We start from the raw sequence: 12,756 nt of genomic DNA, 5'->3' as shown, positions 1-12,756 counted from the left end.
CCTGCTATTGGCTGGCCCCGCCGCCGCTCGTGGGCGACCCGTCCGGATTGGCTGGCGAGGCCCGGCGGGGCGGGGCGGGGCGGTGGCGCCGTCGCTGTGGTGATGGGGGACGCGGCCGGTGGCGGCGGGCGGTAGGCCCTGAGGCGGCACCGAGGGGCTGCTCGCTGCTGCTGGAGACTCCGCCGCCTCGGGGCGAGCCGCTGCGCCGAGCTGGGCCGCTGCGCTGAGCTGGGCCGCGCCTGGTGTGTCCGTGGCAGGGTGGACTGCCCCGCCGTGCCCGTCCCGCGGGGGCCGGAGGTGGGGCCGTGGTGCCGGCAGGTTTCCCTGACACTGTGTTTCCGTTCGTCTTCAGCTTAGGCCTGGAGCTGGGGCTGTCCTAAGCCTGCCTGGAGCAAGGCAGGTGAGCAGAGCCTGTGTGAAGAGCTCTGCCTGGCCCCTCAGCGCCAGGCCTGAGCCAAGGCCACCTGCTGCCCTCGTCCTGGCTGCAGTAGCTGCAAGTCCCTGTTGACATGGGGTCTACCACAGCTAATAGTAACTGTAAGGACTGAGCTCTGATTGTAACTCCTGTCTGTGCAGCGAGAGCCAATAATCTTAGCTCAGGGTGGAAAGGTTGTTTATGTTCCCTTATATCTGTTTTGACATCATGCATGTCAGAGTTTTGCTAAACTTTATCCTCCCAGAACACACAACAGGAAAATGGTGCTTTATGGACAGTACAGAACACATTTTTTCTTTCTTCACCTGCTGCTTGTTTCTTTTGTGTAGGTGAGCAGTGGGTATTGACATGGATAGTGTTTCCTCAGGCTCTTCTCTGCAGTGCCTTGCCAAACTGCTTCGTGATGGTCAAGATGGTGATGATGATGATGATGTACACATGGTGAGTCTTTCATAAGCAATGCTGCTTCTTTTACATGTTGTACCATAGCTTGACCTAACTGAGAAGCAAATTCCTCTTTTCCCAGAGTGAGTAAAAAGAATGAAAACCTTAAAAGGTTTTGAACTGACTGAAACAGCTAGAAGGTATTTTTAGGGTAACAAGGTTTCGAGAGAGAATATAAGGAAGATGCCCCAGGAAACAAAGAGAGATTTTGACCACAAAATGGGAGGGAGATTTAATTTTTTCACCCTGAAGGAAACGAGATAATGTAGTTGAAAGAATTTTAGATACTTCAGACTTCCCCCTACTTTCCCCTGAGTGTCTGCCATAGATTAAGGCAATTACAACTAAATACTTCATATGAAGGGAAAAAAGTTGCTGCTCAACTTCTGATTAAGGACTAAAATATCCAGAAGTGACTGAGTGTACTAATTCTGTGTGTCAAGTATTGAAGAGCTGTAGAGGTTATTGATCACTGAAGAACAATAGATATGTTGGTGACTGTAGAATAGGGAAGGGTGAATAATCATTCTAAGGCGAATGATCTGAATTATTAATGAGAGAAATATCTTTCCATTTTTCACATCAATTCTTCTACATTTAAAAAAAAAATCAAAAAATCAGTTCTTCTCTATTAAAATATTGATAAGTAATCCAGGAGATTCCTGGAATGATAGAGGAGCCAACAAGGAGAGGTGCTACACTGGACCTTGTTCTCACCAAGAAGGAGGGGCTGGTGGTGAGTGTGAAGCTCAAGGGCAGCCTTGGCTGCAGTGACCACGAAATGGTGGAGTTCAAGATCCTTAGGGCAGTGAGGAGGCTGCACAGCAAGCTCACTACCCTGGACTTTAGGAGAGCAGACTGGCCTCTTCACGGATCTGCTTGTCAGAGTAGCATGGGATAAAGCCCTGGAAAGAAGAGGGGCCTGAGAAAGCTGGTTAATATTCAAGGATCACCTCCTCCAAGCACAGGAGCGATGCGTCCCAACAAAGAGAAAGTCAGGTAAGAATGGAAAGAGACCTGCATGGATGTACAAGGAGCTCCTGGACAAAGTCAAACACAAAAAAAAAAAAAAAAGCCTACAGAGGGTGGAAGCGAGGACAGGCAGCCTGGGAGGAATACAGAGAAACTGTCCAAGCATCCAGGGATCAGGCTAGGAGGCCAAAGCTCTGATAGAATTAGAACTGCCAGGGATGCCAAGGGGAACAAAAAAAGCTTCCATATGTACATCGGTGATAAAAGGAAGACTAGAGAAAATGTGGACCCCCTCTGGAAGGAAACCGGAGACCTGGTCATCCATGACATAGAGAAGGCTGAGCACTCAATGACATTTTGCCTCAGTCTTCACCAGCAAGTGCTCCAGCCTTATCGTCCAAGTCACAGAAGGCAAAGGCAGGGACTGGGAGAATGAAGAACCACCCACTGCAAGAGAAGATCGGGTTCAAGACCATCTCAGGAACCTGAAGGTGCACAAAGCCTTGTGACGTGATGAGATGTGCCCACAGGTCCTGAGGGAACTGGCAGATGAAATGGCTCAGCCACTATCCATGATATTAGAGAAGTCGTGGCAGTTCAGTGGTTGGAAAAGGGGAAACATAACCCCCATTCTTAAAAAGGGAAAAAAGGAAGACTCAGGGAACTACAGGCCAGTCAGTCTCACCTCTGTGCCCAGCAAGACCCTGGAGCAGATCCTCCTGGAAAATATGCTGGGGCACATGGAGAATAAGGTGGCGGGTGACAGCCAAACACGGCTTCACTAAGGGAAAATCGTGCCTGATGAACTTGGTGGATTTCTACAATGGGCTTACAGCATAAGGGGAGAGCAGCTGATGTCATCTACCTGGACTTGTGCGAAGCATCTGACACTGTCCCACACGACATCCTTGTCTCTAAACTGGAGAGACGTGATTTGACGGATGGATCCCTCGGTGGATAAGGAACTGGCTGGATGGTCTCACTCAAAGACCTGGGTCAACGGCTCCATGTCCAAGTGGAGAGCAGTGACGAGTGGCATCCTCAGGGGTGGGTGTTGGGACCGGCGCTGTTTAACTCTTTGTTGGTGACATGGACAGTGGGATCGAGGCACCCTCAGCCAGTGCACCAACAGCACAGAGCTGTGTGGTGCGGTGACACGCTGGAGGGAAGGGATGTGCCATCCAGGGGGACCTGGACAGGCCGGAGAGGTGGGATGTGCAAACCTCACGGAGTTCAACAAGGCCAAGGGCAAGGTCCTGCCCATGGGTCTGGCCAATCCCAAGCACAGATACAGGCTGGGCAAGGAGTGGATTGAGAGCAGCCCCAGGGAGAGGGACTTGGGGGTATTAGTGGATGGAAAACTGACTGTGAGCCAGCAATGTGCACTCACAGCCCAGAAAGCCAACAGTGTCCTGGGCTGCATCAGGAGAAGTGTGGCCAACAGGTGCAGGGAGGGGATTCTCCCCTTTGTTCCGCTCTCTTGAAACCCCCCCTGCAGGGCTGTGTCCAGCTCCAGGGGCGCCAGCAGCAGAAGGACACGGACCTGCTCAAGCGGGGCCAGAGGAGGCCACAAAGATGCTGGGGGGGCTGGAGCACCCCCCTGTGAGGACAGGCTGAGAGAGTTGGGGGGTTCAGCTGGAGAAGAGAAGGCTCCGGGGAGAGCTTAGAGCGGCCTCACAGGACTTAAAGGGTCTACAGGAAAGGTGGGGAGTGGGTGATCAGGGTGGTAGGGATAGGATGAGGGGTAATAGTTTTAAATTGAAGGAGGGGAGATTTCGATTAGATATAAGAAGACATTCTTTACTGTGAGAGTGGTGAGACACTGGCACAGGTTGCCCAGAGAAGGTGTGGCCGCCCCCTCTCTGGAAGCATTCAAGGCCAAGTTGGCCGTGGCAGGATGTTGGACCTAGATGACCTTTATGGATCCTTCCAACCCAAACCATTCTTTGGTTCTATGATCAGTTCATCTCAAAAGTAGATGAAAATCACAGCTTTTGAAAAACATACATTGTTCCTGCAATATGCAACTGCTGCTTTTGTTTAGGCATACATGTGTTCTGGGGAGAAATATCCCAGGAGGGTAGCAACAGTCACAATGTAGAAGGCCTCTGTGAAGGCTCAAAACTTTGCCATGTCTCTTAGGATTTTGAACAAATCACGCTATGACATGGATAACAAAAATGGAAAATGCCTCAGTTTTCATCCAAATCATTCAACAAAGCCAACTGGCTGACCCAGCATTAGTTGGGCACTAGTAATGGCAATGGTAGTGATATTCGGGATACATAACTTGAAATTTCCTTTCAGTATGTGGTAGAAGTTGTCCTTCACACTCTAATTACTCTTTAGCTATTTAATGCCCACCTTTTAAAACTAGCATTATTGCTGTACAACTTTGCAGTAAACACCCTGATTTTAAAAGAATTTGTTTACATCTTATTAATAAAATGAATGACACTTCAGAGACAGGAATGGAAACTTGCCATAAGGGATGTCAATTAAGTCTGAGTCAATCTGGGTAAATTGAAATCTTTATTTTGATTTATTTTAATGTTCTGTGCATGGGAGGCACTTTTATTAAACCAAGGAATCTTCATATATAGAGAAATGCCTCACGTTGGCCTATTATCAATAGATGGAATAATAATTAGAGGAAAATGTCGTTGCCTCATATGACCTCTACTGTCAAAAGGAATCCAGATGCTATGGTGGGGTTTTCATATAGCACCCTTGATTTCCTGCAATATTTTCATGGCAGGCAAAGCATGGAAATTTTGCCAAAATGCCTTGGAAACTTATACTCAAAAAGCACATCTGTCTGTGCTTCTGGGAGTCTTGCTTAAACCCAGTGCGCCAAGGTCACTTCCTGCTGGATGGGAGTGAAGCAGAGAGAATGTTCAGTCATTCGGTCATGAAATTGTGGGACAATATATTTTGGATTTTAGCAGGGATTTGTTTGACCTCAGGTAACATTTTGTATTTGTTGACATTATCATAGTTACTGAGCTGAGCTGTATGAAAACTGACTGAAGTTCCGTTTGCCTTTTTTTTGCAGCCATGCTGTTCCATTAGTGCCATGACTCCTGGTAGTATTGGACCAGTAAAGAAAGAGACCACTGGTAAGGAGAAGTATTTGTATGTTTTAGCATTCAGTCCCATGTTAGCAGACTGTAACAGCTGTATTAAGTTACCACTGAAGGGGTTTGCTTCAATAAGAGAGTGATCACTGACCTCTTGAGATAGAAATAGCATTACATTTTTACAATTACATTGTAAAGCGCTTCTTTTCCTGAGAGCTTGGCTCCAAAATATACAGAGGAACAGAAAGGGGAATTGCAGAGCACAGCAGCCTCCAGTGGTGACGATAAACAGTACAGAGCACAACCTGGCCACGGGCTGAGGGGACTCATAGCTGAGCAGCAAAAAGCTCCATGGAAGTACTCTCATGGAACTGTTAATGCTCACTTAGCGTAAACAGGGAAGCTGAGCTTCTAAGTACTCACCTGAAAGGATCTTCATGGAGTAAACTGTGTGGAACTGAGCCTATGCCAATGAGGAAGAAGAGCTACAAAGCAAAGCTGTGAAAGGCAGTCATACCATATTCCCCTCAAAAGTTTCACAACCCTGTTTAAACCACGCAGAGGGAGGAATAGAAGCTTTGTTCAGTGCTGCCCTAAACAGACCGAGACAGGTTTCAGTTACTCACCTTCCTGCGCCCCATTCTTTGCCTGGAACCCCAGGGCAATCATCTGCTTTACCTGACTCCAGGTGTTCTGGCATCATATAGAAAGCAGACTCTCAGACAGTGAGAACACGTGTCTCCAGGGTTCTTAAATTTGTGTCAGCACCTTGGACTGTACTCAGGACAGAAAGGAAGGTGAGCTTAGTCCTGGCAAATTTAGCATAAAACTCCCCCTGGAGCTAATGCTGACACGTTATCGGGCAGCTTGGTTATGAGCTGTAGGAAAGATCAGCAAGGACCAGCATGAGTGTAGCAAGAAAGAGACTGTGCCAAACAGAACACATATTTTTGCTTGGAATTCTAACAATGACTAGAGATTCTACTATAAAAACTGTCAAGTTGCTAGAAAATACATTTTTCCATGTAGGACAGGCGTAAACCATGGTGTTCTGCCCATGAACTTCCGTGTGTCTTCAGTCCCCTATCTGGGCTGTGCTCAGTAATTAATGGGAAGAACTGGATTTCTATGTGAGGAGGAGGTCCTTTCGTAAATGAGCAGAGTGCTCCCTTAAAAATCTCCTGTCAGGGGGCTTGGGGAAGATTAATATTTCATCCTTTGACACTTTACCCATTTTGAAGTGCTAGATATTTCATGCCTGACAGGAGGATTTTCTTGACATAGAGGCTGGGTCAAGGGGATTTAAGGGAAAGGAAAGCATCCTCCCTCTGCAAATTCTCATTCATAAGATACTGAGATGAAGGAGACTGTAATCATCAACCGGAATACTTTTAATACAAAGATTTTTCTAAAGCCTAGAAAAATGTGAGTTTTCAGCAAACCTAAAGGAACAGAGACATTCCAAAGTATGACAGTTGATTGTTCTCATCACTTACAGGTACTTTCCAAGTGAAATCTGAAAACAGGAAAACTATTTGGAACACAGAGGAGGTCCCAGAAGGATCTGAATTTGATGATACCTGGGACACTAGAGAACAGCCAGAGTAAGCGAGCTGAAACTGCCCATGTGGGCTTTACAGAGCATTGATGGACAGAGAAGTTATGGCATTGGGGTGAAACAGCCACCTGAAAAGCTTGTGTCACAGAAGGAGAAAGGGAGGGGATTGGTGTTGTGTCTAAAGCAACACGTGAGGCGTGTTTTTAACCTCTCCCTTGGAAACCTTCTGATCTCATGACAGAAACGTTGGGTTGGTTTTTCCCATCATAAGATTTCTTGCACTGTCAGATACTGCTTGCAGTGTCAGATGATCGTATAAAGTGGGATTTGGAGGGGAAGTAGGCCAGCCAAATGATTTACTAACTTTCAGAAATGCCATTTGTGTGCAAACGTCTTTTCCAACTGCAGTTTAGACACATTCATTTTTCATACTCATAAATTCATAGAGTACTCCAACTTATATTTGCATTTCAAGGAATTAAGCTATTTAAACACAACAGTACTACAGGAAGGAAGGCTGTATGCAGGCAGTTTCGAACTTCTAAATCTTGTAATTCAATCTTAGCCTGTCTCATTACAGCCTAAACCCAGGGTCTTTTCCCTTGCTCATAAAAAACAGTAACAAAAACATTCTTGAAACAGACACTATCAGGCATGTTAGCTGTGGTTTTTAGAGGTCAGAAAGCCTTCAGGGCCAATCCATAAAGCAGCCTTTGCATTTCTACTCGTTGTGTTCTGATGCCATATCCTGGAGTGCTACATGCTGGAGCAGATGGACTGAAGCCTAGGAAGCTGCACATTGTATGCTAGTTTGTAGTCCAGAATCCTCATTTTTCTCTGCACATGAGTCATGCCATTACGTGTTCAATTTCTGGATCTAAACACGGGACTGAGACCCACCTGAATGGACCCACCTGAATGAAGACTCAGCATTTCTGAATATGATTTTACACTCCCCTATAGCCTCACATACAGGTAGTTTTACACTCATTCTTGAAACCATCACCTGTGAGATACAGAACATACTTTCTTTGTATTGTGGGCCCAGCAGAAGCTTTCCTTGTGCTATCTTGTGACCCTTCCCCTCCATGCTGGGTAAAATGCAGTGCTCCTCTAGCCTCAAGCAATTACAACCTGTGTTGCACAGATGAAAAGAGAGTATAAATCTTTGTAACAGTTCAGCAAATTGAATCAAGGAAAATGGCCCAAAAGGAAGACAGATGGCTAGAGAGGTGCATCCAGAGCTATTTGGCAGATTTCTCATTGACTTAGGAATTATTACATACACACACATGAACACTGGAGATGTCAAAAAGACTTTCCATATGCGCTTTCAACATCTTAGAAAAGTGACTCACTCCACTTATTTTGCTCAGTGTAGTAGGAGTAATGTATGTTCTAAATACAAATTTAGTTTGTATTTCCTCATTCATGAAGTATCAAGGCCAAGAGAGCACATGATTCGACATTTTGTAGATGTGGAGGGGAAGAAAATCTGTTGGCCAAATGCAAACCAGTTACAGTCTGACAAAAGAGCGTTATGCTCAGGGTGCAAGTGTATGTTGAATGGCAGAACAGAACATATGTCATTGTGACCACATCCTTTTCAAATCCATTTCCCAAGAGTCTGTGGTGTTTGACTAGTTGACAAGTATCATATTCACTTAGGATGCATTTCCTGATCCTGCAAAGGCTGGTTAGTGAAGTAGAGGCAGCAAAGTGAGTGTCCTGGAAGGTGGAGTGAATGACCTTCACCTGTCCCCCAGCCAACTCAGTGCTCTGAACAGAAACCCAGTGCAGAGGGGTTGAAGCCTTGAAGGGAGGCTGAAAAGGAGGAGGGACAACATGATGAGGATATTTATGGTCCTCTGAGAAATACCATCTCCTTTAGACTCCTGCTCCTTCTCTAGTATTATTAGGCAATGACTTCTCTTTCTCAGGTATCAGATTTTATTCAAACAGTGTGTGGGAACAGAGGACGTCTTCTTTGGGATGAGCAGGAAAGACCCCTCCACAGCCTGCTGTGAAGATATAGTGGTGAGCTGAACCTGTATTTCCCACCTGTGCTTTCTCTGCCCTTTTTTAATCTTGCTACCTTCTTGAGGGACAGAATGTAAACACCAAGCTGTATTGCTGCCTTTGGCCTCCTGTAAGGTTTTCTTGTAGTTCTTCAAGCATTTGTAGATGGTATTTACACTTGCTAACCTGAGGAGCTCACATATATCTCCTCAAGGACCTAGAGTACTCAAGACAATCTGTGCAAATGCATATGCTATGTACAGACTTGGGGGAAATAAAAAGCATTTCTAAGATGGAGTTTCATCTTGGGCACAATTTTGGAGGGGAGAGGGACTGGGAAGGAGATGGTTTTCATCTGCGTGCATTTAATGCAAGGTGTGCGAGTTAGCAGAACGTTTACAATACTGACAGTCTTTCAAGTTACAGGTATCAGATCCTGTCCCATTACTGTATGATCAAAGACCTCCCTGTTTTCTGAACTTCAGGACAGGTAGAACTGCTGTGCAATTTTTCTAGTAGAAGCAAGCTGTCCTTGGAATACACAAAGCCAGGGGATTTTGCTGGATGTAGAATACCTGTCAAGTACACTATGAGCTCAGGCTTTTGAAGAAAATGGAATATCAACACACGTCACTAAGTTACTTAAAAGCAATGATTATCACTGTCATATTTTCTGTGATACAAATTACCTACTCAGAATGTTGCTCTTTGACACTGGCATCAAAATTTTCATGAAGATGAGATCTTTAATGGCTTGTGGGGCTACATATCTAATCACAGCTTTACCTCTGCCCATCATTTCAGATTAAAATCAAGTTGCCAGGGGCAAAGTACTCAGACATCACATTAGATATCCAGGACAAGGTTCTTGACCTTCGGACTCCCAAAAAGTAAGTGAAGCATAATTGATGGAACTACAGTTAATACCGTGTTTGAAAAGAGATTTAACCAAGCCTTCAAATGAATGCTGTGTGGAAAGCAAAGCTAAAGATGAATATCAGATTATTAATTGCACATGAGAAATAGATATAGACAAAACCAACCATAGTCCATCCGTAGATAGAGAGTGTGCCAGCTTTGATTCTGTGATACTGTTCTAGCAAAAATAGCTTGAGGACAGATTTTGGCTACTTAAACAGCAAGGCTTCAAGGGCCCAAACTGTCTGGCAAAAAAACTGCCCACAGTCTTGACGGACTTCTTGGGAATTTACTTTCTTAATACTAATTTGTACAAGTGTATAACTGAAGATGGTCAAAAATGTGCAGATACATTTTCAGAAGTTGAAAGCCAAATTGTGGACATATCCAGGCATGGATGCAGAGATGGAAATGTTACAAGGTTTCCCTAAAAATATTTCCTTTGAGTTCTTTTTTTTTTTTTTATAGGGCTATTTCAAACCTACAAAGGTAATCAACTGACTGATGTACTCTCAGACTTCTCAGTCTTCCTCCATATTTCTCTCAGTGGGCAACTGCCTTGCCTGAGATTTCCAGATAATTCCCATGTCTGTTTTGCTTTAAGTCCTTATTCACAATAGAATATTTTCATAAGAAAGCTTAATCCTCTCTGGGCTGACTTGCTTCATTGAATGAGATGTGGGAAGATCCATATGTGAATAGCTTCCTGCCAATAAATTCGAGGTGCAGGCCATGGATTAAGGCCAGATAAATTCTGTCCTTAGTGGACTAACTATAAAAAAGCCACCTTTCCCACAGACAAAACCTGGCTGAGTCAGTTACTCCCTGCTTGTATTTAACCCAAAGATGCAACAGGAGTGGAAGAGTGTATGGAAGTGCTAGCTCTGAAACTGGAAAATCAGGAGGAATAATTGTTCAGCTAATGACTTGCAGAACCTAGAGGTAGTAAAAGAGGTAGCTTAATGAAATACTGCAGATGTAGGAAAACCTCAGCATCCTCTTTCTTTTGCAGTTCTATCTTTTTGGTGACTCAGAACTGCCATTATTTTTGTAGGATCCAGCTGTCTCTAGTCACAAGCCTAGCAAATAAAAAGTTCGCTGTAAATCTAATGGTTGCTTGGGTACAGCCTGAGCCAGTACTTCTTTCACAAATATAATGCTAGTCTTCTCAGTATGAAAGAAACAAACAAGATTTCAAGTTCTACATACTGAAAACCACTCTATTCTCACATATGTGTAGGTGGGCTCAAAGGAAATGTTTCCAACTCTGTAGTCCTGGGGCGGATTCTAAGCCAAGCTGATTTTAATGGCTTCTTCAAATTATATCAGATGACTGCCTTTGGTAGGTGTGGTGCAAAGGTGTTTTGACTGTACCTCTTTCAGCCATGGCTTCTACAAGACAGCTGTAAAGGTCTGAAAAAGAATCAGCATGACTTAAACCCCAGTTTAAAGTAACTCCCATCTATACTACCATGTTGTCTTGTTGGGCTTTATAGAGTTTGGCTGGACAGATCTCTTGGTTCTAAAGTGTCCTTGATTCTGTTTGCACTGTGAATAGAGTAGAGGTCTGAGACTGTCCCATCATTTATATTGTTAATATATAAGCCTGGGATAAGAGGGGAAAGAGTCCAGACTCTGCCTGAGCAAGTAAGTTTAAACTGTCACCAGTGAGATGGTCCAGACTGAGATATCCTCATGAGGAGATAAACTGGAAGGCTTGTTAGCCATTCCAGGAAAAACGGTATGTCTAACATAGCCAGGGACTGTGGAATCATTCCTGAGTCCAAGATCCAGCCTTTCTTTGTGTATTATGTGCCTGAGCCACAGGTAGGGGATCACTGAATTAATCTTCAATGTAGGTTAAAATCCCAGCAACTTCATACCTGTAAATCCATTCTCATACCCAAACTGTGCTTTTCAGTGTAGACATATTTTTTTTGAAACTGTACTGGACAGAATCTCTAATCAGGCTGCACCTCTTGTTTTTTTTTAATAGAGAAGACCAACTCCTCAAGGCATGTTCAGGCTTTGGGCATTAGTTAGACTTTTATTACCAGGAGAGCATTATCCATGCAGCTCCTCCTTCCTCTGCGTTTAAAATGGAGCACTGTGCAAAAGCAAGAGCAGTGGAGAGAGCCCACAATCCACCATTGGAAACCGTTGTCATAGCCACAGCCGAAGGAAGGGAATAGTGTTGGAAATATTTCAGGGCCTGTGTAGCTGTGCACCAGGTATCACAGGAAGGCCACCAACCTGCTGTGAGAACGAGATACCCTGAAAGACAGTGCCTTGGCATACTGATTGACAAATTGCAAGAGTCCCTTTCAATGCCATCTCAGTTGCTCACCCGGTCTGAGATGCTGAAATTCACTGTGTCCTCTCTTACAGGAAGCTGCTGCTGCACCTCCCTTACCGTGTAGACAGCAAGAATGGTAAAGCTCGTTTTCTCTCTGAAGAGGAGACCTTGGAAGTCACCTTGAGAGTATCAAGGATGTTTGATTTCATAAATTTTGCCTGATGGATAGAGAAATAGAGGAAGTTTGCAAAAAGTAATCTCTTAGTTTGAAGTCTTCTTGGAACCTAACTGGTCATGAAATAGTAGATTGCTTCCCTTGAACAGTCCAGGGGGAACGTCCCTGGAGAAATGGGATCACTCAGGAGGAACAAAGCACCCCATAGGTCCAGCTCTTGTGCTGCTCTGGTTAACGTTCTGCTGCCTTCAGTCTGACAGAGGCTCTGTGAATCAGAAAATAGGAGCTTACAATTCTGTAAGCCAGAGAAAGTCTTTTTGTGGTCATGGTTGATAAGTAGCACAATGAGGTTCTGGCCAGCAAGTCTGGTGCTTAGTTACTGTTGCAAGACTTGCAAGTGGTAATATTCTTTCTTGGCCTTCAGTGCTGGGACTGGGGTGAGTTCAGAATCTTCTCTTAGCTACTGCTTGATGAGAAGATCAAAGCTCTTCAGGGATCCACATCTGTGGCAGAATAAGGGAACCAACTATAGCTGTATTGTGGAACAACTCAGCTCTTTTGAACAGTTTCTGACAATGTGTGGTGTCATCTATTCACCTGCTGTATCTCCAGCTGTTTTTCTGATCTTTCTTGATTATTAAAAGAATGTGTTCTAATGAACAGTTCCAATTACCTTTCACTCTTTCTTCTCTATATTTTGTCCTGAGAGACTTTCTAAAGATGAGCTAAGAGGAACTTTGCATAACAAAGCATCACTTAAAGGGCTGAAATGCAGCAAAAGGTTTTCTTTGGCCTTCCTGTCCAATCTAGAGCTACAGAGATGGGTAGCCAAGATGTTCCTCTTACTAGCTGCTGGGC

At 44.6% G+C, this 12,756-nt stretch overlaps 1 protein-coding gene across 2 annotated transcripts; it reads left to right on the top strand.

Annotated features, from left to right (window-relative positions):
* Positions 1-93: 93 nt before the first annotated feature.
* DNAAF6 (dynein axonemal assembly factor 6) lies at positions 94-12,505 on the top strand. Of its 2 annotated transcripts, none has more exons than XM_074915299.1 (7): positions 94-297; positions 766-877; positions 4,908-4,971; positions 6,431-6,536; positions 8,431-8,527; positions 9,314-9,399; positions 11,816-12,505. In XM_074915299.1, the coding sequence occupies exons 2-7, from the start codon at positions 785-787 to the stop codon at positions 11,943-11,945; spliced, it is 576 nt and encodes a 191-aa protein (XP_074771400.1). In that variant the 5' UTR covers positions 94-297; positions 766-784; the 3' UTR covers positions 11,946-12,505. The 2 variants fall into 2 exon arrangements, with proteins under 2 accessions (XP_074771400.1, XP_074771399.1); XM_074915298.1 differs by having other exon boundaries at positions 94-400.
* Positions 12,506-12,756: the final 251 nt, after the last annotated feature.

The sequence above is a fragment of the Athene noctua genome, chromosome 11 (genome assembly GCF_965140245.1).
Source record: "Athene noctua chromosome 11, bAthNoc1.hap1.1, whole genome shotgun sequence".
In the NCBI taxonomy this organism is placed as follows: domain Eukaryota; kingdom Metazoa; phylum Chordata; class Aves; order Strigiformes; family Strigidae; genus Athene; species Athene noctua.
Note: the sequence above shows the minus strand (reverse complement) of the source record. Positions and strands in the feature narration are given on the sequence as shown.